Here is a 24,673-nt window from a genome sequence, read left to right on the forward strand (position 1 = left end):
AACCCTCCTCCCTCATTTCTAAACAATGTCAGCTCCTGGCTCAGTGTCACTCTCTCCAATTCCCTACCTGTCCTAACACTCAGCAATTTCAAAATCCATGTGGGTGAATCTTTCAACACCACAGCCTTTCACTTCCGTGAGCTGCTCTCCACCGACGATGCTGTCATCCACCTTCCTTAGTCACTCTTTCTGGGATGACCATTTCACACCTGGGCCTGTGTCTTCAAACTCCAAATACATCATCTCCCCCTCTCTCCTAGGCAATGGCTGTAGTCCCCAATTCTGAAAATATTTCACAGACTCCCCCACCCGCATTTCTATCCAGCTACTATCAGCATCTGTGTCCATATAACCAGCCTGCCCATCAGTTGCCATGAATGAACCGTCCATATTCTTATCTAAAGACCATCCTTCACTAGACCCCATCCTCCCTCAATTTCACAAGGCTATTGCCCCAGAAATTTTCTTTGCTCTCTCCTACATCACCACCCGCCCCCCCCCCAACTGCTTCTGAGTTATTCCTAACAGCATAGAACTATGCTTTTATTCTCTCAATTTGACAAAACCTTCCCTTGACCCCATTGATCACCAAGGTCTGCTCTAATCACTGATTAATCTAGTGATTAATCCACTGATTAATCCTTCTACCAGCTACTGCCCCTTTTCTTTGATTCCTTTGCAGTAAAACTCTTAAAAGTATATGACTTTACTCAATGCAATTGATTTCTCCACTCCCATTCTCTTAATCTTATATCAGACTCTGTTCTGACCATTCCACTGAAACTGTCCTTGAAATTATCAATGACCTTCATAGCACATAATCCAACAATCAATCACCTACTGATGGTTCTCAGCACCTATCAGCAGTGTCTGCACCAGCTGATCACTCACTCCCCCCTGATATATACTCTTCACTTGTTTTCCAGGACACCTCACTTTCCTGGTTTCCTCTAACCTAACAATTGGTAAATTGTTCCTTCCCAGACTCCTTCACTGATTCCTCCTCTTCTCACAATCTCTTGATGTTGGCATGCCCCAGGGATCAGACTTTGATTCTCTTCTCTATTTACATTCACTCCCTTGTTTAGCTTATCCAATATCATGGCCATCTATTAACCAATAGCTCCCAAATTTATATTTCTAGCACAGAACTCCTTCCTGATTTCCAGACTCTTCTATCTGCCTACTCAAAATCTCCACTTGGATACATACCAGATAGATATGGGCAAAAATGAACTGATTCCACCACCAACTGCCCTCTAAATTAACTACTCTAACCTTATCTTTTCCCACTAAGTTGATAATGCCATCCTTACAGTGGCTCAGGCCAAACACCTTAAAAATCATTCTTATTGCTTTATTTTTTCTCACATCCTACACTCAATGCTTCAGGAAATCCTATTGGTTTCACCTTCAAGATATATTTATAATCTGACTACCTCTCAATACCTCCACTACTACTACCCTGGTCAACGTCACCATAATCTCTTACTTAATTGGTCTTCTTGCTTCCGCACTTACTTTCCTATAGCCTTTTCTCAACAGAACATCCAGAATGATCCTTTTAATAGTAAGATCATGTCATTCCTCTGTTTAAACTCCCTGGTGAGTCCCTATTTCACTCAGCATGCATTCTCAACAGGAACAATATCATCTCCAAGGGGATGAAAGTTGTTTTTTGGGGAGCAGGGGGTGAAAAAATCTTGGATATTATAATGGTTTCTAGCCCTCCAAAGGGCCACAGTACATAGATAAATAGAAGCTATATCTATGGTATTAAAATTTCATGAGAGGGTAGCAATTAGGAAAATAAAAATCTAAAAAGTCTCCTACGGGGCATAATAATGGGGGGGGGGGGGAGTTGACAACAAATCAGAAGAAAAACCAAATTCCTATATAGCTATACATGTTCTGGCCTCCATTACCTCCCTGAACTTGTCTCCTACTACTCCTACTACTCTCCACTTGATCATTTAGTTTCAACCATATTGGCTTCTTTGCTAATTCTCAAGTATATCAGATAAGCGCATTCATATGCACACACACCGAGCCTTTGTATTCGTTACCTCTTCCATGGATACTCTTTCCCATTTCCTCCAGGCTGACTCCCTCACCTCCTTCCAGTCTTTGCCGGAGTCTTCTCAATGTCTCCTCAGTGAAACCTACCAGGACCACCCTATTTAATAGAGCAGCAGGTCCCCTCTTACCTCCACACTCTGGATCCCATTTACCCTGATGATTTTTTTCCTATACCACTTATCATCTTCTAACACGCTACTTAATTTTCCTTTTATATGTATTGCTTATTTTCTGTCTCCATCTACTAGAGTATCAGCTCCATGACGATAGACAGCTTTGTTCTACCCACAACCTCTAGAACAATGTCTAGTAGTAGCTCTGTAATGAATGAATTAATCCTTTCTAGCCTTAGGGGAAAAACTTACGTCCTAAAAGTAATTATAAATTCAGTTGAGGGTAAATCTATAACTGGAAAAAAAGTATGAAGCCAGGGCTAAGGATGTGACTCATGACCACGTTATTAATTCTGTCTGGGACCCCCTCCTTAAGGCCATAAAAATAACAAGAAATTGAGGCATGTTAAAGCTGTATCGGGAGCCTAGCCCAGGCTGAGAGGGACTTTTTGCCTGGGCTTCACATTCATGAAAGCCTCAAATGTAGGTTTTGAACATTCCTTCTAAAGGGTGTTGGTTATATATTCAGTCAGAGACATGCCCACCAGAAAGGAAGGAGACTTTCAGATTACAACTTAACTGGTGTCTCATAGCACTCTGCTTCTCAGATTAACTTTGTAAACCTGGCAATTATTGCATGACTGTCAAAATCATAAAGCTTTGTAATATCTCTGTGTTAAAAGCATTCATTTCTCAAGTGCAACCATTTCAATCATAGCACAATTTTGGAACCCTGCTTTTGCTTCTTTTTGTTTTTTCACATACTACTAAATTTGAGAATCGAAGTGGCTTGAGCCTGTGTATTATTAGATGGGCTTTGTTGTCTCTTGGCCATAGAAAGCCAAGGAAGTGGACTCTCCAACTTTATATGGGCTCCCAGCACTCATAGGCTGTAGTGCTCCAGACATTCAAGTGTCTCCTCCCCTTCTGGCTCACCAGTGCTTCCTCAAGATATGTACTTACAAAGCACATTCCTTCCCCTTTGCTCAGTTATCCCATAAGACTCCTGGATGGAGACAAGGGAAAGCCAGTGGGAAAGGATTACCCACAACTGCAGTCCCAGGTATGAATGCTGCCACAGAGACCATCACAGCAAAGGGGCACCCACCATCTTTGGCTTTTGTGGATGTGATGGTTCACTTTATGTGTCAACTTGCCTAGGCTATGGTACCCATTGGTTTGGTCAAACATCAGTCTAGATGTTGCTGTTGAAGGAAATTATCGTATGTCACCCCAAAATATGTCTCTGTGACATAAAAATTATTATGAGCTAAAGGTACTTAAACAGCAGTTATAAGAAAGGCACTCTGACTCTCCTCCTTTTCTTCTTGAAAACAGATGGTAAGGCCCTTAGATGTCCTCCCTGTATCAGAGGGCAAGTAACATTCTTAATTATCAAGGACAGGAAATTGTGACTAGAGAATTCTGTAAAACAGACCTCATTAAAATAATTCTTCTTATCTTCCTTTACCACCCACACACAGTTTAGTTTTCCACAACTGTCTTCCTTTGTTCAACCTAGTATAAAAGGTTTTGTCACTTCTTTCAGTCTCTGTTTCCTTATGAAGGCTTCCTAGTCATGTAAAACTTGCATTAAATAAATGTGTATACTTTTCTCCTGTCTTATGTTAATTTAATCATCAGACCCAGCCAAAGACCCTAGGAGGGCAAAGGTAAAAATCTGCCTCCCCTACACTGTGAAAGCATTTTTTAAGATATGATGAATATTTAATTTCGAACAAAACAGATTAAATGCCACCATGCGGGTGGGCCTTACCCAATCAATTGAAGACCTTATAAGAAAAGATCAAGCTTTTTCAGAAAAGAAGGAATTCTCCAGAATTCCTGTAATAACATAAAACCTCCGAGTTCTAGCCTTGTGTCCTGCAGGTTTCAGACTCAAGGTGCAACATCAACTCTTCCTGCTGGCCCACCCTACAGATTTCCTACTTGCCAGTGTGATTTGCTTGAGATTCCTTAAAATAAATCTCTCTCTCTACAGACAGAAGGGGAAGGGATTTTAAGAAATAAAATATTTTAAAATATGTTATGTATTATATATAACCATCAACAGACTTCCAAACCCCAACTCTATTCTTCCTGGATCTTAACCCTGGCACATCCATTCAACCAGCACTTTTTAAAGACTGCAGGGTAATAGTCACATGCTTTGGGAATAACATGTTGAAAACATCAAAGACTTGACCCCATGCTGCTCAGCTTGTAAGTGAGCTAGGCAGGTAAACAAAGAGTAGCAGTGAAGTATAGTAAGCATTAGACTAGAAATGGGAGCCACTTAGATCCTGGTGGGACAAAGTATGTGTGTTGGGAGGGGTCAAGTTGGGGGTAAATAAAGGAACATGTGGTTTCCAGGCAGAGAGAGGAAGGTCTGAGATTATTTGGAAACAGCTGGGTATAAACATTTTACATCTCAGGATTTGTTCCCTCCTTTCCAAAAGAAGAAAGTACCATGGAAGGGTACAGAGCAGAATTAAGGGACCATGAGGCCAAAAAAAAAAAAAAAAAAAAAAAAAAAAAAAAAGTCTCTAAAACCAGAAGGAAGTGGGGCGCCTGGGTGGCTCATTCAGTTAAGCATCCAACTTCAGCTCAGGTCATGATCTCACAGTTCGTGAGTTCAAGCCCCACATCAGGTTCTGTGCTGACAGCTTGGAGCCTGGAGCCTGCTTCAGATTCTGTGTCTCCCTCTCTCTCTCTACCCGTCCCCCGCTCATGCTCTGTCTCTGTCTCAAAAATAAATAAACATTAAAAAAAATAAAAAAATAATAATAAAACCAGAAGGAAGTGCTAGAAGTGACTAGGACAATATACCAAAAACAAATTATTCAATTTGCAGGTTAGCAATGTGGTAGGTGCTGAGGTAAACACTGGAATTTCAAAGGTATACCAGGTGCTTATCTTCAAAGAACTCAGTCTAAGACAAGCTAGATGAGCACTCACCAGAATATTCTACCCCCAGGTATGTAGATACCCACATGGTTCACTCCCTTGGGTTTCTGCTCAGTTTTCTCCTCATGAGAGGCCAGTCCTGCCCACCTGGTGTAAAACAGCACACCCATCACCACCCTGACCTTCTCTATCTTCTCACTCAACTTTGTTTTGTAATATTCAAACATATATACATGAAAAGTTCACATATCACAAGTGTACAGCTCACCAATTTTTCACAAACTGAACACACACAGGACACTAACATCCAGACCAAGAAATACTATTACCAAGTACTGGAAGCATCCCTCTTGTCCAGTCTCAACCTTTCCCCCATGGATAACTACCATCCTGATTTCTACAACATAGATTGCTTTGCCTGTTTTGGTACTTTACGTAAATGAAATCACACAGAATTTACTCTTTTGTGATTCGTTTATTTCACTAGATATCAAGTTTGTGCAATTCATTTATGTTGTTGTGTATGGTTTAGTTCATTCCTTCTCATTGATCAATAGTGCTCCATTATGTGAATGTGACACAATCTACTGTCTTTGGGCAGATATATGCACACATTTTCTGTTGGGTATATACCTTGGGGTAAAATTGTGGGGTCATAAGACCTACTTTATTTATTTTTTTTATTTTTTAAAGTTTGTATCTTTATTTTGAGAGAGAAGGAGACAACACAAATGGGGAGAGGCAGACAGAGCATCTCAAGCAGGCTCTGTGCTGTCAGCATGGAGCCTCACGTGGGGCACGATCTCATGAATGGTGATCGTGACCTGAGCCAAAACCAAGAGTTGGACACTTAATTGACTGAGGCAAATCAGGTCAGGTGCCGTGACCTACTTAATTTTTTTACGATTTTTAAGACTATCAAATCTTTCATGTATTAAAAAGTGTATATGGGGGCACCTGGGTGACTCAGTTGGTTGAGCGGCCAACTTTGGCTCAGGTCATGATCTTTTTTTTTTTTTAATTTTTTTTTTAACTTTTATTTTTTGAGACAGAGAGAGACAGAGCATGAACAGGGGACGGGCAGAGAGAGAGGGAGACACAGAATCAGAAGCAGGCTCCAGGCTCTGAGCCATCAGACCAGAGCCTGACGCGGGGCTCAAACTCACGGACCGCGAGATCGTGACCTGGGCTGAAGTTGGATGCTTAACTGACTGAGCCACCCAGGCGCCCCGGCTCAGGTCATGATCTTATGGTTTGCAGGTTTGGGGCCCGGCATCGGGCTCTGTGCTAACAGCTCAGAGCCTGGAGTCCACTTTGGATTCTGTGTCTTCCTCTCTCTCTGCCCGTCCCCAACTTGTGCTGTCTCTCAAAAATAAATAAACATTAAAATTTTTTAAAAAGTGTGTATATATGTACACACACACACACACACAGAGGACACAGAAGCAGAGACTTAGAACCTAAGAAATAGAATATTACCGCCATAGTCCATTCTGGTTGCTATAGAGCTGAATATACAGAACTGGGTGGTTTATAAGCAACAACATTTATTTCTCACAGTTCTAGAGACTAGGAATCCAAGATCAAGGCACTAGCAGATCCTACAGTCTGGTGGAGGCCTGCTTCCTGCTTCACAGACTGCCATCTGTGCTGTGTGCTCACATAGCAAAAGGGGGGAGGGGTCTCTGGGATATATCTTAAAAGGGCATTAATCCCATTCAAGAGGGTACCACTCTCATGACATAAGCACTTCCCAATATCCCTACATCCAAATATCATCAAAATGGAATCAGGGTCAATATATTAATTTGGGGATCAATATATGAATTTGAAACCTTTTGTGTCTCTTTCTATCCCAACCCCTTCTCTATTCCAGAAGTAACCATTATTCCAGTTTTAAAACTCATTCCCTTGAGGGGTGCCTGGGTGGCTCAGTCGATTAAGCATCTGACTTTGGCTCAGGTCATGATCTCATGGTTCATGGGTTCGAGCCCCACATCAAGCTCTGTGCTAACAGCTCAGAACCTGGAGCCTGCTTCGTGGATTCTGTCTCCCTCCCTCTCTCTATCTGCCCCTTCCCTGCTCATACTCTCTCTCTCTCTCTCAAAAATAAATAAAACATTAAAAACATTTTTTTAAATAAAAATAAAAATCATTCCCTTGATCTTTATCATTTTGAGATAGGTAGCTAGATAATAGATAAATCCCTAAATAATACATTATTTTGTTTTTCATGTTTTTTGAACTGAATGGAAATGGAAGCCTGCTTTATTTTTCCTCATAGCACTTCTTGATAACTTAACATCTTCTTACTCATTATCTGGCTCACCCTCTCCCTCACTTTTCTTGACAACAATACAAAATGTCTTTTTAATTTAATTTTTTAATGTTTATTTATTTTTGAGAGAAAGACAGAGTACGAGCATAGGAGGGGTAGAGAAAGAGGGAGACACAGAATTTGAAGCAGGCTCCATCCAGGCTTGGAGCTGTCAGCACACAGCCCAAGGTGGGGCTTGAAGCCACAAACTGTGAGATCATGACCTGAGCCGAAGTCAGATGCCTGAGCCACCCAGGCGTCCCCAAAAAATCGTTTTTATTCACTGCCGTATCTCCAATTCCAAGAAGAGTGTCTAGTACACAGAAGGTGCTCAATAAACATTGGTTGAATGAAAGAACGAGAAACTTTGCTCTCTACATGGGTACTATGATTTGTGAAAATGAAACAATTCTGATGATGGCTGATGAACATCGTTTTGCGAGGGGCTTCTCTGCATAAAGAAAAAGGAAAATAGGGAATTTCTGTGGTAAAGTTAAATGTAGCTTTAAAAAATAACAATAAACATAGTTGGCCAATGGAGTAATAGAAAAGCATCAGACTCAGTGTCAGCAAACTTAGACTGGAATCTGGCTCTGCCACTTGCCCACTTGGGTGCCTGTGAGCAGGGCTCAACCTCTCTTAAATTTGCACTTCCTCATCTGCAAAATAGAGACACTATTACGGGGTGGTTAATGAGAGGGAGAAGTAAGCGTATGGATGAAAATGCCCTGAACAGTAAGTTAAAGAAAATGACGCTACGAAGTATTGTCAATATCTAAGGCCAAGGGAAGCCTTTGCAAATTAAGCATCTCCACACAACTTTGTCTCTCTACACCCTCCTCCCAATTTAAATTTTGTTATACATACTTTATTTTATTTTATTTTATTTTAGTGAGAGTAGGGGAGAGGGGCAGAGGGAGAATCTTAAGCAGGCTCCACATTCAGCACAGGGCTCAATTCCACAACCTTGGGATCCTGACCTGAGCTGAAATCAAGGGTTGGAAATTCAACTGAGCCACCAAGGCTCCTCTAAACATACCTCGTTTGAAATAAAATGCATTCATCTTCTCTAATTAACCTTCTCCTCAAGTAACAGTACTTAGTTTTATTTTATTGAGATGCAATTCACATACTCCAATATTCACCATTTTAAAATTTTTTTTTTTTCAACGTTTTTTATTTATTTTTGGGACAGAGAGAGACAGAGCATGAACGGGGGAGGGGCAGAGAGAGAGGGAGACACAGAATCGGAAACAGGCTCCAGGCTCCGAGCCATCGGCCCAGAGCCTGACGCGGGGCTCGAACTCACGGACCGCGAGATCGTGACCTGGCTGAAGTCGGACGCTCAACCGACTGCGCCACCCAGGCGCCCCTCACCATTTTAAAGTGTACAAATTAGGGGCACCCGATCCGGCTCAGATCATGATCTCACAGTTCATGAGTTTGATCCCCACATCAGGCTCCGTGCTGACAGCGTGGATCCTGCTTGGGATTCTCTCTCTCTCTCTCTCTCTCTCTGTCCCTCCCCCACTTGCTCACTCTCTCAAAATAAATAAATATTTTTAAAAATAAAGTGCACAATTCAGTGGTTTTATTACATTCAGACTGCGGAACCACCATCACTCATCACTCTATCATTCCAGAACATTTCCATCACCAAGTAGCAGTCACCCCCCCCCCCCATTTCTCTCTCCCCTCTGCCCTTGGCAACCTCTAATCTGCTTCTACGGATTTGCCTCGTCTAGACATTTCGCATAAACAGCAAAATACTCTATGTGGCCTCGTGTATCTGATTGCTTTCACTCAGGGTTCATGTTTCCAAAGTTTATCCATGCTGTAGGATTTACCAATACGCCATTCCTTTTTATGGCTGCATGAGAGTCCACTGCATGGATACGCCACGTTTTATTTCTCTGTTGTTCAGTTTATGGATATTTGCGTGGTTTCCATCCTTAGGTTATTAAGAATATTTGTGTGCAAGTTTTTGCGTGGACATGTTTTCAAGTCTCCTAGGTATCCATCTAGGAGTGGAACTGCTCATGGAACTAACTCTGTATTTGGCTTTTCCAGGAACCGTTGATGGGTTTTCCATAGAAGTGGCATCATTTCACGGCCCCATCAGCAACGCACCGAGGGCGCCAATTCCCCCATCTTATCACCAAAAAGTACTTATTTCTAGAATCATCCTTCATTTTACTTCACCAGCACTTTCTCGGTCACATTGGTATTGCGGGCCCAGAAACTATTTATATTAAAACAAAAACTTTCGATGTGACACTCATGTATTAAAAAGTGACTTCAAAGTACTGTTGCTAATGTTTCCTGGCACAGACTAGACAAGACAGCACCACGACTGCTTTGCCTGAGGGGAGGAGGCGGGGGACTCGACTCACCATCACACCGTTCCTCACAGAATCCCAGGAGGAAAAGCCGCTTTGGGAACAAACCCCTGTCTTAAACAGAGAGCTGCCTGGAGTAGGTATAAAAATGGCATTTGAATAGCTCTTCACTCTGCATTTCACTTTATTCTCTCACTCGCTGTCACACTCTCAAGTGCAACCCCAGCTCATAGAAAACGCCGAGCCCTCTGCGCGCAGGCGCACACCCTCAGCCCGCCCTCCTCCCTCCGGCCCCGCCCCCACCCCCGCCCCCCCACCGACACGCCCCCCTGTCCTCTAAATCTGCGGCTGAGGGGCTGGGAGATGGGTATTTAGGACGGACCTGCGACCAATCCGCTTGCGTCTCTGGGAAGCGGCGCTCCTCACTGGCAGATTAAGGCTGATGATGTAGTCATGTTCCAATCCGCGCTTTGGGGGCGGAGCTAAAGTCCGGAGGCGCAAGGCTGGAGGGGACCGCCTGGAGAAGGCACGTGACCTGGGTCTGGAGCCGGAAGCTACCTATCTGAAAGGGAGCGCCCCCAGCACCTAAGGCTGCGATGGTGAGTGAGAACGCATGCGCGGGAGTACGCGCCAGGGGTTCCGCATCCCTGTTCCCCAATCTCTTTGGTTGCCCCCTTTTGGGCCTGCACTCAGCCCTTACCTCCTGTCCACCCCGGGACGCAGAGAGAATGGAGATGGGAGGGGAGGCGACGTAGAGGGCTGAGGAGGGATCTGTGGGAGGGTGTACGGACGCTGGCGAGTAGTCTGCGGGGGAGGGGTGGACTACTAGGAGAATTGGAGATGGGGCGGGCTGATGGGGCTGCTGAGGCCAAGGGAGCCCAGGGTCAGAGGGTGAGGAAGATGGGAACCTCAGGCTCCGTGTTGAAGGCTCTGTAGAGGGGAGAGGGTCTGGAAGGACCCTGGCTGGGGAAAGGTCTGGGGGGCACTGTTACGAGAGACATGGGTTTGCAAATGAAGGGCATCGAGGGCCATCCTTGGCATGCTTCTCACCAATCGCAACTTTACCCACTAGACTTCTGCACTGACCCAGGGGCTGGAGAGAATCCCAGACCAGCTCGGCTACCTGGTTTTGAGTGAAGGCGCAGTGCTGGCGGTGCGTTGTGGGCAAGGGCGGGGGTCCCCCAAGGACACAGGGCCCAGTGATCCCTTTTAACATCACCCAGTTTAGCCTAATTTGTCTCCACTCTCACTGTTAGCTATCATGCCTGGCACGTAGTAAGCTTTTGGTAACTAATCAAATAAAATCTCTGGAATCATAGTCTGGGAACTTCTGAGGTAGAAGTTTACTATCTTTTCAGACAACTAGTTATAGGTTTGTTGATAACTGATATTACCCACGTTATTCTCGAATATGTTTTTATTTGGTATTTACTCAAGATCCTTTGTATTTTGTTTGTTCCGTAGTACAATACAGTGTTAGCTTTCTAGAAGTTTTTAATCTAGCTGGAGAGACAAGGCTTAAGGTTAAAAGCTGTTATAACTTACATTATGACAAGGAGACTTTCTTGGAGGAGGTGAGAATTCAGCTGGTCTTAAAGGATGGATGGTTGTGAACAGGCAGAAAAGGAGAGTACTCAGGGTAGGCATGGTAGGTTCGTGTTGAAGAGATTTGGAAAGGTTTGGAAGAAGAGAATATGGTAAGGAAAGATCTGACTGTGGAGGACTTTCAAGGCTGGATTAGCACATTTATGTTAATCTTGAGGGTGATAGGAGCTTTGAACAGAAACGTGAGCTGACGAAATAGTTAAGCAAGATTGTTCTATTAGGTGTGAAGATAGACGGGAAAGGGCCAGATTCAGAAGTGGTGAGGGCTGCTTTGAAAATCTAGGTCTGGGATGGGTCTGGTGGCAGTGAAGAGCAAGAAGAGAAGAAATTTTAAAGGAAGAATCAATATATCTTGGCAATGACTAGAGACGGGTAATGGAGATACTTTTCTGTCTAGTAAGACAGTGAACCCAAGTCTAGAATGATGGCACCATGGCAGATAGGAAATTAAGAAAGGAAGTTGATTGGGGAGGGGGTGAACTAAGGGTAATTTTGGTGACTTGACTTTAGACATTGGTTAGAAACAGAGTAAGAGCAGTTAGTATATACTGCTGGGAGCTGTTCTAAGCATCTCACCAGTGATACCTCAACATAATCTTCACCATGAGCCCATAAATAGGAACTTGTCCCAATTTACAGATGAGGATACTGAGGTACAGAATGTCACAGAGAGCAAAGGGCACTGAACTTAATCTAATTGGGAGGCCCATGTTGAGGACGTTAGGAGAGGAAGTTGAGACAAGCACCGGAAAAGAGGAAGCCTGGGCCGCTGTCACATCATTACCCAAGGGCTAGGTAGTAGGGCAGGCCTCAGGGACAAAGAGGATGTGTATGTTTCAGATTCTACAGACAGGGCAACCAGAGGAAAGACTGAGGAAAAGACAGAGCCTTGAACCAGTCAGTACTGGGCGGGCACAGATGTTTGAGAACGTGGATTTATCTAATAAGTGGGGACACAGGGAGAAATCAAGTTTCAGGGATTAGGAAAAAATGGTCAGTAAAGAAATGAATGAGAGTCCGTGCTCACTGGGGGAAGGCCCATGTTGTAAGAATGAGAAACAGGATGGCATCAAGAAGAGCAGCAATATCAGAGGAAAATTTCAGGTTTGTTTTTTTCCAAAAATGGGGGTATCCTTAGGAGTACCGTAAAGTTCAGAGGGAGAATTACAAGTGCGAGAGCCAAAGTGACTGTTCTTACAGTTCTTTCCCGGTTCTGTTCCCTAATTTCTGCTCTCCTTCCTCCATCTGCATGCAGTCATCTGGGGATCTAGAGAATGACGAGCAGGCAGCCAGTGCTATCTCTGAGCTGGTCAGCACGGCCTGTGGCTTCCGGTTGCACCACAGCACGAACATACCCTTCAAGCGCCTATCGGGTGAGCCTCAGCCCCTGCCCCTAATGGTGGTGATGGGAGGGGGTGGGAGTTGCTCCCAGAGGCTTCTTTTCTCGGGGAAAAAAAAATTTGCCAATCTCTCACCATCTCTGAGATCCCTAGTTCTGGCCACTTTCTTCCATTTGGGATTCACTCCTGCAATCAGGAGAAACCAAGAGAAGGAAGGGGATTTAATGGAGCCCTCCTATCTTCAAATCTCTGAGCCTTGAACTATCACATGCCTTTGGCTTTTGATCCCACCAGTTTGCGTGACTGTGTAGAGGCCATTGTACCCCACTAACTCTGTGCTCCCTTCCCTCCCCCGGGTGGGGGAAGGTGTGTCTCCTCTCCAGTGGTCTTTGGAGAACACACGCTGCTGGTGACCGTGTCAGGACAGAGGGTATTTGTGGTGAAGAGGCAGAACCGAGGCCGGGAGCCTGTTGACGTCTGAGCCTGCCAGAGGGCAAGGGGCAGAGGTGGATTGGGTCCATGAGCCTCTGTGATGAGGAAGACACAAACCTCCTCCACCTCTTTCTTGGCTTGCTGCTAGAACTAAGGCTTTCTGCTCACCCACTGCCCCACCCCTACCTGGAAGGGCAGAGGCTTGGGGACTTTGCACTGTGTCAAGGAGAGTGAGGGCAAGGGGATCTCCCTCTTCCCTCCCTCCCTCCTAATAAACATGAGTTTGATGCTCCCAGGCCTAGGGATGTGTGTACGATGGGGGGTGAGGGAGGTTACACCGTGAGTCAGTCTTCCATCTTCTAGGGAGACAGTCGTGTGTTGACGGGGGGGGGGGGGGGGGGCAAGGCACCTGGGCATACAAAACTGGCAGTCGGAGAATAGTACGATAGGAAGGGAGCTATTTGTGTGCCTACTGAAGGGAACCGTTCTGAGCCCCTGAGATCTCTGCTCCTGCCACCAACACACAAATGCAGGTCATTCTTCTCCCTCCTGAACAGGCATTTAATAGTCTTATTTCAGTTGGAAGCAGTAGTTGGAGAATAAGTTATAGGAACAGAGAGATAAAAAAAAGAAGAAGAAACAAAGAAAGAAAAAACGCCCACACAACTTAAAGTGCTTCAGGCCACAAACGTAAACATGAGGGGCAGGAGGAGGCCACCTGGCTATCCCCCCTCACCCCTGAGACAGGAGGGCCATTGTCAGGGTCCCTTTGCCATCACCACCCTCTAATCTCAGCCCTGCGGGTGGGTGGGAGGGAGGGTGTCAGAGTCAGGAGAGACAACTTAATAGGAACAAGGAATACACTTTGTAAACTTAGAACCAGGGTACTGGGTGGGAGGGGGGCAAGGGGGCTCTCGGAGCCCTTGCCCCTGGCCTTGGGGTGGGGCCAGCCCCCCCCAGGGAGCCGGGGAAATACTGTTGGCTTAGTGCTGCAGCCATACCCGCCCATTTCACAGCTTCTTCCCTGTCCCTCATCAGCAGACACAGACAGGCGGCCCTCTTGGGCCTCCTCATCCATGGTGGGAGGCATCCCAGGGGAGGCACAGTCTGGAGCAAGGGCCCCCTCCAGGGGGCTTTCGGTTTCTGGGAGCGTAAGAGGGAGGAGAGCCGGCAGGGTGCTACTTGACAGGCTCCACCACCAGGACCTTGCACTCGCGCTTGGCAATCTTGTCCAGAGAAAGCACAGCCTTGTCCGGAGGCAGGTAGAGGGGGCGGCCCACGGGGGAGGCCACAGGAGGTGTGATGGCCCTGCGCTCCATCACGCTGCCTGACCTGGGGGGGGAAGGCAGAGGCTGTGGGCTCTGGTTGGGCCCCAGGACCCTTTCCTGTTCCCCCTCCAACTCTGGCCTCTCCACAGTCCGGAGCCCACCACCCCCCCCCCCCCCCCCCCCACGGCTTCCATACCTCATGAGGTGGCTCCGGGAGGGCTGTTGGTGAGAAAAGGACTGAGAGCGGCCTAAGCTAGCCTGGTGTCTCTCTACCAGGTCCCGGACAGCAGGGCTGCTGGGGCTGCTCTTTCGAGACAGGGGCCGGGCCTCGGGCGGAGGGTGGGACACACTGGCGGTGAACTGCAGCTTCAGTTTCATGTGCTGGCTCAGCTGGGGCGGGGAGACACAGGTCAGCATTCCAGCTCAGCCTCCAGGCCCCGACCCTCCTTTCAAATCAAGTTCCCCACTTGCCCGGCCAACGTTGGATGGAAGTTCCCCCTTCCCTCTGCCCGGCTGTTCAGTGCCATCCATGGTGTTTCCTCCACAGAGGCTGGAGGCCTGGACTCCTCCCACCCTGACATTCCCATAACCCATAAGCCCAGCCCCTCCCCAGCCCACCTCAAAGAGCCCTGTCCTCAGAGCCTGGAAGGCCACACTGAAGGTGAGCGCACTGCCCTTCCGGGAAAAGCCTAGATTGTTGAGGGGCGTGTGGCAGACAATGGAGTCCAGGGCTGCCTGCATGGCCCGGCGCTCCTCCTCACACAGCTGCTTTCCTGGGAGAGTGGGGGGGGGGGGGGGGGGGGGGGGCAGAAACAGCCACCAGTAAACCCATCTATACAGCACTTCTCAGTTCGCAAAGGGCTTTTCATGAGCACAGTCTTTATATATTCTCTTTTGTTGAACTTTATAAATAACAATAGCAAATCCTTACTGTGTGCTGAAGTCTATTCTGACCACTTCACTTATGCTACACTATTAGATCACCATTAACAATCCTAAGAGATATTATTTCCCCCATTTTAGAAAAGAGGAATCTAAGTGAGGCTCGGAGATTAAGTAACCTACCTAAGGTCACACAGCTAGTGAAGGGGAGAGATAGAAATCAAATATACAAGGGAGCCCAGATCCAGGGTCAATGTCCTTAAAATCACTGCCCCACTGCTTCTCTGATCTCTCCGTTTGTAACACTGTGGAGACCACCTAGGTATAGAGCCAAAGGAGCCTGCCACAAGCCCCCACCTCTATAACTTCCTTTCCCCTCCTCTTTTGGGACAAGTCCCCAGAGCCTGACAGCCCACCTACCAGCCTGTGCGTGCTCCGGGGTCCACACAAGCCTCACAGCAAGGAAGTCTTGGAGATTGTTGAGCAGTGTGTAGGTGACAGTGAACCGCTCATAAGTTCGAACGGGGGACTCACAAGAAGCAGTCATCACAAAGCATGGGCGGTCCAGGCGGATGCTGGGCAGGCTAGAAGCAGTGAGAGAGGGAAGAAGGGTGTGTGTTGCCAAACAAAGGTGAAAGGATGGTGTCCAGCGGAGAGTCCCAGAAACTCACCGGTAGTGGGTGTAGATGCTCTGGGTGAAGGGCAGCTTTGGGGTGGACCACTGAACCACAGCAATCAGGGGAACTTCTAGGCCCTGTGGGAGAGACAAAGGGAAACATCGTGTGTACCTGAGGTTCCCCTCTCATCTTCTGTGGCCCACTGGCCTTTCCCTCCCACTGCTTTTTCTTAACCTTTTCCTTGAGCATCCAGTCCCCTATACTCACCTCCTTGGCCCCTTGAGGGGGTTGCTCTCCCCCTCTCAGCTGAAACAGGAAGTTGTGTTCCTCCAGGGCACTAAGCGGGCAGGGGAAGCAGCCAGAGGTACCAGGGAGCCGGCAGAAGGAGCCCATGGAGACTTCCCCAGATTGGTGACTAGTTCAGAAGAAAGAGCGACACAGCTTGATCTTTTCCTGCCAGAGCTCTTGGTCCTGCCCCCATCCCCACTTTACATCCCTGCCCCTCCTCAGGATCTCACCAGACATTATCCACCAGCAGCACAGAGCCATCAGGCATGACAGGTAGATAACTAGCATTGAAGTTTGGGAGAATCCGGATATCCCAGATGGAAATTTCCTCCTGGGAGGAGCTGTTCAGCACTGTTGGAGGTAACCAGGTCAGCTCAGTTGAGAGTACCGGGACACCTCAAACCCCAACTTTACCCCTCCCAAATGGACCGATCCCCACCAGTGTGCCCAGAGTAACTGCCACCTAGTCAATGCCCCTGCTGCTACCCAAGACCCAAGCCACAGATCTGCTCACCCTTGAGCACGGTCAAGTGTTTTCCAGCCACAGTGAACTGGCGGCATTTCAGAACCGGAGGGGGCAGCAGAGTCAGCAGGGTGCTCACTGCAGGAGGGCCGAGGCAAGAACTGATGAGCTGGGCAGAGACCTCATCCCCAACACAGTTCTAATCCAGCGCTTGCCAGTGTCACCCCTCCACTCTATCCCCTAAATTTCAGACTCGAGCATTTCCCCTCTACATTCTCCCCACCTTGGGCCTTGAAAGCGCTCTGCTCGCCCCGGAACGTCTCCCCAGGAGATCGGGTCTGCAACAAGCGCAAGTAGCCTTGATCTCTGACCTCTGGTGCCTCAACCTCCCGTTTCCACACAGTCACTACAATCTGAGAACAAGGGACACGGGGCCACAGTTAAGAGGAGAGCCAGCCAGCCCTGCCTTAGAAAGGGAGTCTGAATTAGGACAACAGTTCCACCCCTTGTCAATCTTACCTTGGCCTTAGGTGTCCCGGGGGGCAGTCTATCCAGTGAAACGGTGAGTGGGAAGATGACCTCATCTGTGGACACAATTGGTTCCTCCACAGGCAGCTGGTGTTTGCGAAAGGGGTAAAAGGGCGGGAGAGTCAAAGAGGCAGCCTGCAGCGTCCCCTTTTAAGATGTGCTGTACGCGGTTCTTCTTGGCTTCCTTCATCTGCCTCCTTCATGCCCCCAGTGTCCATCCCCCTCCTGTCCCTGGAGCCCAGCAAACCGCCCCTCCGCCCTGTGCCGTGTCACCCCAAGCTCCTCACCGTGGTCGCTCCCCCTGAGGTAGCAGGACCCGGGCCGTGGGTGAGGAGGGGGCTGCAGCCTCGAAACAACGGCCCACCTCCGGGATCCCCGCCCCCTGGGGGTTCGGGATCCTGGTCTCCGGACCCACCGCCCCCGGGCGCCCCGCCTCCGGCGCTGACCGACGCCAGGGCGGCCAAGGCCGTTGCCAGTTCTGCCCAGGCCCCTCGAGAGCCCAAGCCCGCGCCACCCCCGGCGCCGGACCCTGCGCCTCCCCGGCAGCGCAGCACCAGCAGGAAGCGGACAGTCTCCCCCAAGTAGAGATGGTTGCGCCGGGGCAGCGCCCGGTACCGGCCCGGGTCCCCCGCCAGCTCCGCGCGCGGCGGCAGCGGCACGGCCGGGAAGTACATGGAGTAGTCACACTGGGACTCCATGGGGCGGCGAGGACGGCGCGGGCCGGGGGCGAGGTGGGCCGGGCCGGCGGAGGGCGAGGGGGCCGTTGGGGTGGGGCTGGGGAGTCCCGACACCCGACGGGTGCTGTGCGCGGCCGGGCCGGCCCGGGAGACCGGCCGGGGCCGGGAACCGGGGCAACGAACCCGGAACCGAGACCCCGCAGGGCCGGAACCGGGCTGCTGGGCCGATTGACTGGAGAGAAACCGGAAGCGGAAAGGAAGGGGCGTGGCCTCCGGGCCCCCGGAATTTGTGGGTGACCGGACCGCTGGGGAGAGAGGCGGGGTCCGGCTGGGGTTAGGCTGCAGTAAGAAGGCTTTAGGGGAGACAAGACAGGTTTCTTAGAGAAGAAATATTAAAGGGACCCCCTGCAACTCCGCTTCTCCCGGGAAGATGGAACATCCCGCCCCCTTTCCACCCTACATAATGCAAGTCAAAGGTTCAAATTATTTATTCATTCACAAACATTTCACAGTTAAATGAGCATAGTCTGGAACCAAATAATTCATAGAGAAATGGACACATTATTCCAACCCACAAGTTCCAAGTTATTTCTGGCTTACTCCATGATTTGCTCCTCCAGGGGACTTTTGAGAGTGCAATGGGGACCTGCCAGGGGTTTGGAAAGGGGAAGGGGCAAAGTTGGGGGGAGGGGTACTGCTGGAATTCCTCCACACAGGCTGGAGGATTTGGTGCCCACATCTGTGCAAAGTTCCACTCATCGTCTAGGGCACAAACATGCTTTCAGAGGGAAACAGAAACGGCATCTGGCTGCCCCATACTAAACATGTTTGCCCTTGTGGCTTAGCTGCTTTTAAGCTAAAACTTAGTAGTCTAATGGCTACGGGGAGAGTAGCCCTGAAGTCTTAAGGGGCAGAGAGACTGTTGAGGGAAATTGCTTGGCATCTAGCTTGTCCTTGTACTGTAGCTCAGGGGTAGCCAGGCGCTCACACTCCTCCTGGTCTGGGAGGCTCAGTCCACTCCGAAGTACATAGCCCAAAACCTTACCGGACCCAAACTGGAAAGGGCGGAATCGACGGTCAGTGATATATTTGGGGTCTAAAGCCTCACCCCCCACTAGACAATGTTTAGCCAAGGCCTCTCGGCGAGCCCGGAGCTCGGCCACAGCACTCTCCAGCCGGCTCTGGCCGTATTGATTGATCCGTGCCCACAGACTGTGGTTGAAATGAACGTAGAGAGCCCAGTCCAGGTGGTTCCAGGCTCGGGCCCGTGCAGTCAGCTGCCTGTCCTCAGCAGTCAGTCCACCACTGCTGACCGCGCTTCTGCCCTGCTCACCTCCAGCCTGGGCATTGTGCATGAAGCCCACCACATCATCTAGACCCCAGCACAGGGCATCTGCCAGTAGAACCAGTGACTCATCAAAGTACTCGGCCACCAAGACCAGGTCAAAGACAGAGTCCAGCCAGGCCAGACTCCACTGGATGAAGGATGAAGACCCCAAATCCAAAGAGGCATGGCTGGATGTCTGGCTGTGACCACCAGCAACTGTAGGAGCAGGATGGAGGAGAGCACTGGGATCCAGGGTATAGTGGGCTCTCAGGCCAGCGCCAGAAGGCAAAACATTCAGCTGTGGGGATTTGGGGTCTCTAGGGGGATGAGGATTCCCTCTCTTGGTCTTCATCTCTGGGGGGAAGGGGAGGCCAAAGTCAAACCAGAGTAAGTTGCGTGCATAGTGGTCCCCACGGGCTCCAGGCCGGTAGAAGGCTCGAGGATTGGCCAGGAAGGCAGCCAATGATGGTGCCTTGCGGAAGGCTGATGAGGTGGATTTATAGTAGGAGAAAGCAGAGCGGGCCAGAGCTGCTGGGTCTCGGACAATGGAAAAGAAGAAGCTGTCAGAGGGCATGACCTGGAGTACCTGTGGAGGAGAGAAAACAGGCATAGGGAGAAAGAAGTGGACCAGGAAGAAACTAAGAGCATGCCCATTGCTGGCTGATTCCCTAGACTCCTCAAATCACCTTCTTAAAGCTCTGCTGGGAACCCCTATCTTCCTTCACTAACTGACAAATCTCGGGCAAGTTACTTAACATTTCTAAGACTCAATTTGCTCATCTGCAAAATGGGGATAATCATACCTTACCAAATGATTATGGAGGTACAGGAGATAAGGATATGAAGGAACCTGGAATGTGGGAAGCTCCTTGAGAACATTAATTTCCTTGGGATTTTTTGTGTGGCTTTGGTCAGAACCAAATCTCTAAGAATCAAACTTCGTGTTCACTTCTCCAACAAAAACCTATTAAGTGCCTACCCTGGGACTCTTGGTCACAGTTCCAAGAAAGGAACTGGCCTCAGGCCTCTTCCCAGAGTGCCAGTGGGTCACTGGCAGCAAAAAGGGAGGAAAGGGGCCAACCATAATGCTGTCTCAAGTATAGGCATCAGGTGGGCAGGCCAACCCCAGGATGGCCGAAAGGGTATTTCTGGGGCTCCTAGGCATCTAGGAAAGTAAAGGACACCTCTGGACTGGGCACTGGGGAGCTATGGACACTTGGTAGGCTGCTACCCTGAAGCCTGGGACATGTGATTCAACTTCTCAGCAAGAAGGGAGGTGAGACTTGGGCTGAGCCACTCCCTAGCATGGTCCTACAGGCACATACACATCAGAACCCAGCTCCTGGGCTCCCTGAAGGGTTTCTGCCTCTGAATACAGCTTATCACTGAACCTAACACCCCTCACAACAACCTCCAATCTGCTCTGCTAATGTGGGTATGCCCGCAGAGCACCACCTGTGAACTGAGTGTCTCTTTGAAGGCAGAGGAGAGCAGTGCAAAGAACAGTCTGTGGCATCAGGTGAACCTGGGATAAACCCCAATTCAGCCATTTACCAGTTGTGTAACTTTAGGCAGGTCATTGAGCTTCTCAGAGCCATCATTCCTGCATCTCAAATCTGCGTTAACGCTTACCTTGAATGTGGGAGCGCATGGTACTCAATGAATGGTAATGACAATGAAGGTCAAAAACCAGAGAAGCCTGCCTGAAAGCTCATTGTCATCATGTCACTCCCAGCAGTGACCACCGCCCCCCCCCCCCCCCCCCCCACTGCCTTTTAGGTCCCACACATACTCCTCAGCTGCTTTCTCCAGCTCTGGCTTCATGGGAGCATCTGGGGTTCTGCCACCTACACACATTTCCCCTGTTACACACGTGCCACCAACACCACCACAGCTTTGCTGGTGTTCTGCTTCCTCTAAAATGCCTGATATTCAAGGGGCACCTGGGTGGCTCAGTCAGTTAAGCGTCCGACTTTGGCTCAGGTATGATTTCGCAGTTCATGAGTTTGAGCCCTGCGTCGGGTTCTGTTTTGAAAGCTCAGAGCCTGGAGCTTGCTTTGGGCTCTGTGTCTCCCTCTCTCTCTCTCCGCCCCTCCCCTGCTCACACTCTGTCTCTCTCTCTCTCAAAAATGAATAAACTTAAAAAAAATTTTTTTTAAATACCTGATATTCTTACTACAAAGTTCTGTCAAACCTTTCCTTAAAACTCACTTCAGCAGAAAGCTCCACCTCTTTTGCTGAATCTTCTCCTCATAGTTCCAAATACAAACACACATATGCATGCACACATGCCAGGGAAGGCGCTTTGACTTTGGAGCAGACGGGCCCAAGTTCAGATCCTAGCTCTGCTGCTTTCTATGAAGGAGGCCAGTCACTTAGGCTCTCTGAAACTTGCCCTCTTCATCTGTGTAATGGGGACACTTATAATGCCTTTCTGGCAAGGTGATGGTGAGGTAAGAACCCAGCACTCAGTAAGTATTCAGTAAAAGTTCCTTCCCTGGGGCGCCTGGGTGGCTCAGTCGGTTGGGTGTCCGACTTCGGCTCGGGTCATGATCTCGCGGTCCGTGAGTTTGAGCCCCGCGTCGGGCTCTGTGCTAACAGCTCAGAGCCTGGAGCCTGTTTCAGATTCTGTGTCTCCCTCTCTCTCTGACCTTCCCCCATTCATGCTCTGTCTCTCTCTGTCTCAAAAATGAATAAACGTTAAAAAAAAAATTAAAAAAAAAAAAGTTCCTTCCCTGTATGTTGTCATTTGCACATTGATTTTCTGTGTCTGAGAGCTCTCGGGTTCCTGTGTATGTATGGATGAGCTCGTGAGTGCACGCATGTACCTTCCCCTTTAGAACTGGGGAGGAGGGGGTCAGGACCGGGCTAGGGCTTGGCATGGAGCTGATTCTCAATATCTGGCAGAGGAAGGTAGTCAGAAGGCAGTGGCTGAGCAGGGGCCCTGGTAGTGTTAATAGAAAGGGCCAAGAAGAGCAAGAAGCCCCTGGAGGGAGAGTCTGGGGAGTCAGAGTTGTCAGGGCACTGATACCAGTGGGGTAAACTGGCCAAGGAAAGAGACCAGAAAGCTCCAGATGTGAGAAAGCAGGACTTTGGCTACCAGAAACTACTAGGCAAGAGACAGCTGAGGAGAGGAGAATAGGAATCACTGTGACCCCCATGCCCAACTTTTGAGTGAGGACCAAATTTTGCCTGGGGCCTCCTCCCCTGGTGGTCTTGACCACAGGCCTGAGACCATCTCTCTCCAGTCCCACCCACCCCCTTCTATGCCCCTCACCTCTTTCAGGTTGAACCTCATGTGATGACAGAGGATGTGGAAGGGGGACTTGGTGCCTCCACCCTGAGGGCGGTAGCCTTTGACCCGAGAGGCCTGGAAAAGCCTTGGGTAGCCGAACTGGTAGCGGGCAGGGAGGGCAAAGCGCAGCCCGTGTCGGTCCCCGTAGCGATGAAGCAGGTTCAGCACAGAGCTGCTCCCAGATTTGTGCGTCTTCAGGAACACAAGTCGCTGCCGGGGTGGGCAGGATGAAGCAGCTGATCCCAGGGATGGGGCCAAGGGCTGTCGGAGTTGCAGGCCTGGTAGCCTGGGGAGAGATGGGAGGGGAATTTTCCTGTCCCTCACCAGCAGGTGAGTGGGCATCTTGTGGAGCAAAGACAGAGGACATGGAACCTCCTCTGAGTCACCAAGAGTCACAGCCCTAGGTGGCATAGGGAGGAGCAAATAGGGGGCATCTATCAGGCATTGGGACAAGATGGGAACTCACCTCTTCTGGAAGGGGCCCCCCCAGAGCTGGAGGGCAAATCCGATGGTCATGAAGACTCCCAGAGCCAACCCCAGGCTCCGAGGCCCCCAGAGGCGCATGGTCCTGGTAGGAGACAGAGGGCCCATGTGGCAGGTAAGGGTGATGCTATCGAGGGACAGGGCAAGGGCCAGGCACAGAGGCAGAGACAGCTTGAGACAGCCGTGCAGCCGTGGAAGGCGCTGGTTGGAGATCGGGGGGTCATTCCCCAGGCCTGCTCGCAGCCCTGGTTGAGTCTGCCCCCTGAGTTAGCAGATTTTTGCCTCTGTCAGCGTCTAGAAGGGAAATGAGGGGGAAAGGAGGGGAGTCTAAGGAGAGGGTAAAGCCTTCTCTCCTGCTGCTACAGCTCATACCAGGAGTGGGAGCCTGCGGAGAGGGGCATGTGCTCTCTACACCCAGATCTTCCAGGTGGCCCACAAGTACTCCTCTGACATCAGTCTCCAGTTTCCCCAGACCCCCACCTGCAGTTCTCCCTGAGCCTCAGGGATTCAGAGAGGAGGGGAGAAAGACCAATCTGCTCATGTGACAGTGAGATGGACATCAGCCGGACGCCCGGCTTCCTCGTGAGTTCCTCTGCCTGTGACAGATGGGGATGAAGAACCCCATTCTGAGGCCAAGAAGGCAGCCATAAGGAGGGAATGAGGGTCAGACAGGCACAGGGTGCTGAACCCAGGGAGGTCAAACTATAGGAGCAACTTTGTCATGAGTAGGAGTTAAAACTCGGGCATTTCTTTTCTCTTCTGAAACGTTCTCAGCATAAGGCAGACCCCAGTGTATGAAAAGCTGGGGGAGACGGGTGACTTATGAAGCTCAGATCCCCGGACCCCCCCCCCAACACCCCTGTGCCCGCTTTCCAATCCCCTCTGCACCCAGAGAAGATGGAGAGGGTGGAGCTGGAAAGAGAGAGAAAAAAACTCTGCGACATAAGGATACTGAAAGATGCAAACATCGAGCTTCTGAGTTCCTCCCCGAAGGCCCCAGCTTCCTAATCAACTGGGAGTCTGGACCCACCCCTTCAGATTACAGCCACAACCAAGGGCCACAGCCCTTCCTGACAACCCCTTTCTGGGACAAGCTAGGAGTGACCCCAGGTAAGGAGAACCCACACTTGCTGCCTAGAGACCCGCCCCCTCTGGCATCACCCCCTAATTCCCTCCCCCAACACAGCCCCCAGGATCCAGCACCGCACCGGACTCCCTCCAGTGTCCTGATTTCTTCTATTCCTTCCATCCATCTCTGTCTCCTCCCATTACTCCCATTTCAGCCCTGTGTCCCCTCCAGCTTTGGTGACCGCTCAGTCAGTCGCCAGCCCTTTGTTGGCCCCCTCCGAGGTTCTCTCTGTGACCCCCTCCCCCCCAGGTCTCCCCCCATAAATTCGAGAGTCCCTCCACTGGCTGCGACCTCAGCTTCACTTGCCCACTCACCAGGCCACCTGAAGAGCAGCAGGGAGATCGGGGTCTGGCCCTCCCGCACACCCCAGCCACCGCCCGGCTCCGCGCTGTGCTCAACTTTCCCCACAAACTTGCTCCGCGCCCAGGCTCCTCCTCCTCCCTCCCTTTGTCCCGCCAGTCCCTGCAGCTGCTCGGTCTTTAATTGTGTCTCTGGCTCTCTCTCTCACGGCATCTTTCCTTCTCCGTCAGGGCACCCAGCCTGCCCTTGGAAGACAGCACTTCTACCCTCCTTTCACGTTTTTG

General features: G+C 49.7%; 4 protein-coding genes across 12 annotated transcripts in view; 1 reads left to right on the forward strand and 3 right to left on the reverse strand.

Annotated features, from left to right (window-relative positions):
* LOC131501144 (NXPE family member 3-like) overlaps positions 1–10,004 on the reverse strand; it is a 72,692-nt gene extending 62,688 nt beyond the window's left edge. For 6 of the 7 annotated variants that reach the window (XM_058710872.1, XM_058710875.1, XM_058710873.1 and 3 more), the window contains exon 1: positions 9,810–10,004. The gene's annotated coding sequence lies outside the window, so the exon portion shown is untranslated. Of the gene's footprint in view, positions 1–5,150; positions 5,247–9,809 lie in introns of all 7 variants that reach the window. The other variant, XM_058710870.1, reaches the window with a different exon arrangement.
* Positions 10,005–10,200: 196 nt separating this feature from the next.
* Positions 10,201–13,427, forward strand: LAMTOR4 (late endosomal/lysosomal adaptor, MAPK and MTOR activator 4). 3 transcript variants are annotated; one of them, XM_058711357.1, is made up of 4 exons: positions 10,201–10,354; positions 10,828–10,908; positions 12,616–12,733; positions 13,067–13,427. In XM_058711357.1, the coding sequence occupies exons 1-4, from the start codon at positions 10,352–10,354 to the stop codon at positions 13,111–13,113; spliced, it is 249 nt and encodes an 82-aa protein (XP_058567340.1). In that variant the 5' UTR covers positions 10,201–10,351; the 3' UTR covers positions 13,114–13,427. The 3 variants fall into 3 exon arrangements, with proteins under 3 accessions (XP_058567340.1, XP_058567339.1, XP_058567342.1); XM_058711356.1 differs by having other exon boundaries at positions 10,202–10,354; positions 13,084–13,427; XM_058711359.1 differs by lacking the exon at positions 10,828–10,908 and having other exon boundaries at positions 10,237–10,354; positions 13,084–13,427.
* Positions 13,428–13,669: 242 nt separating this feature from the next.
* Positions 13,670–18,101, reverse strand: TRAPPC14 (trafficking protein particle complex subunit 14). Its single transcript, XM_058711351.1, has 11 exons — positions 17,466–18,101; positions 17,170–17,265; positions 16,934–17,063; positions 16,702–16,788; positions 16,418–16,538; positions 16,167–16,314; positions 15,954–16,036; positions 15,703–15,866; positions 15,019–15,173; positions 14,597–14,790; positions 13,670–14,464 (listed from the first exon to the last, which is right to left on the reverse strand). Exons 1-11 carry the CDS (start codon positions 17,874–17,876, stop codon positions 14,311–14,313), a joined length of 1,743 nt encoding a protein of 580 aa, XP_058567334.1. The 5' UTR covers positions 17,877–18,101; the 3' UTR covers positions 13,670–14,310.
* Positions 18,102–18,327: 226 nt separating this feature from the next.
* Positions 18,328–24,525, reverse strand: GAL3ST4 (galactose-3-O-sulfotransferase 4). Its single transcript, XM_058711352.1, has 4 exons — positions 24,404–24,525; positions 22,944–23,254; positions 22,460–22,763; positions 18,328–19,768 (listed from the first exon to the last, which is right to left on the reverse strand). The coding sequence occupies exons 2-4, from the start codon at positions 23,066–23,068 to the stop codon at positions 18,734–18,736; spliced, it is 1,464 nt and encodes a 487-aa protein (XP_058567335.1). The 5' UTR covers positions 23,069–23,254; positions 24,404–24,525; the 3' UTR covers positions 18,328–18,733.
* Between the last annotated feature and the right edge of the window lie 148 nt (positions 24,526–24,673).

Source organism: Neofelis nebulosa, chromosome 18 (genome assembly GCF_028018385.1).
Source record: "Neofelis nebulosa isolate mNeoNeb1 chromosome 18, mNeoNeb1.pri, whole genome shotgun sequence".
In the NCBI taxonomy this organism is placed as follows: domain Eukaryota; kingdom Metazoa; phylum Chordata; class Mammalia; order Carnivora; family Felidae; genus Neofelis; species Neofelis nebulosa.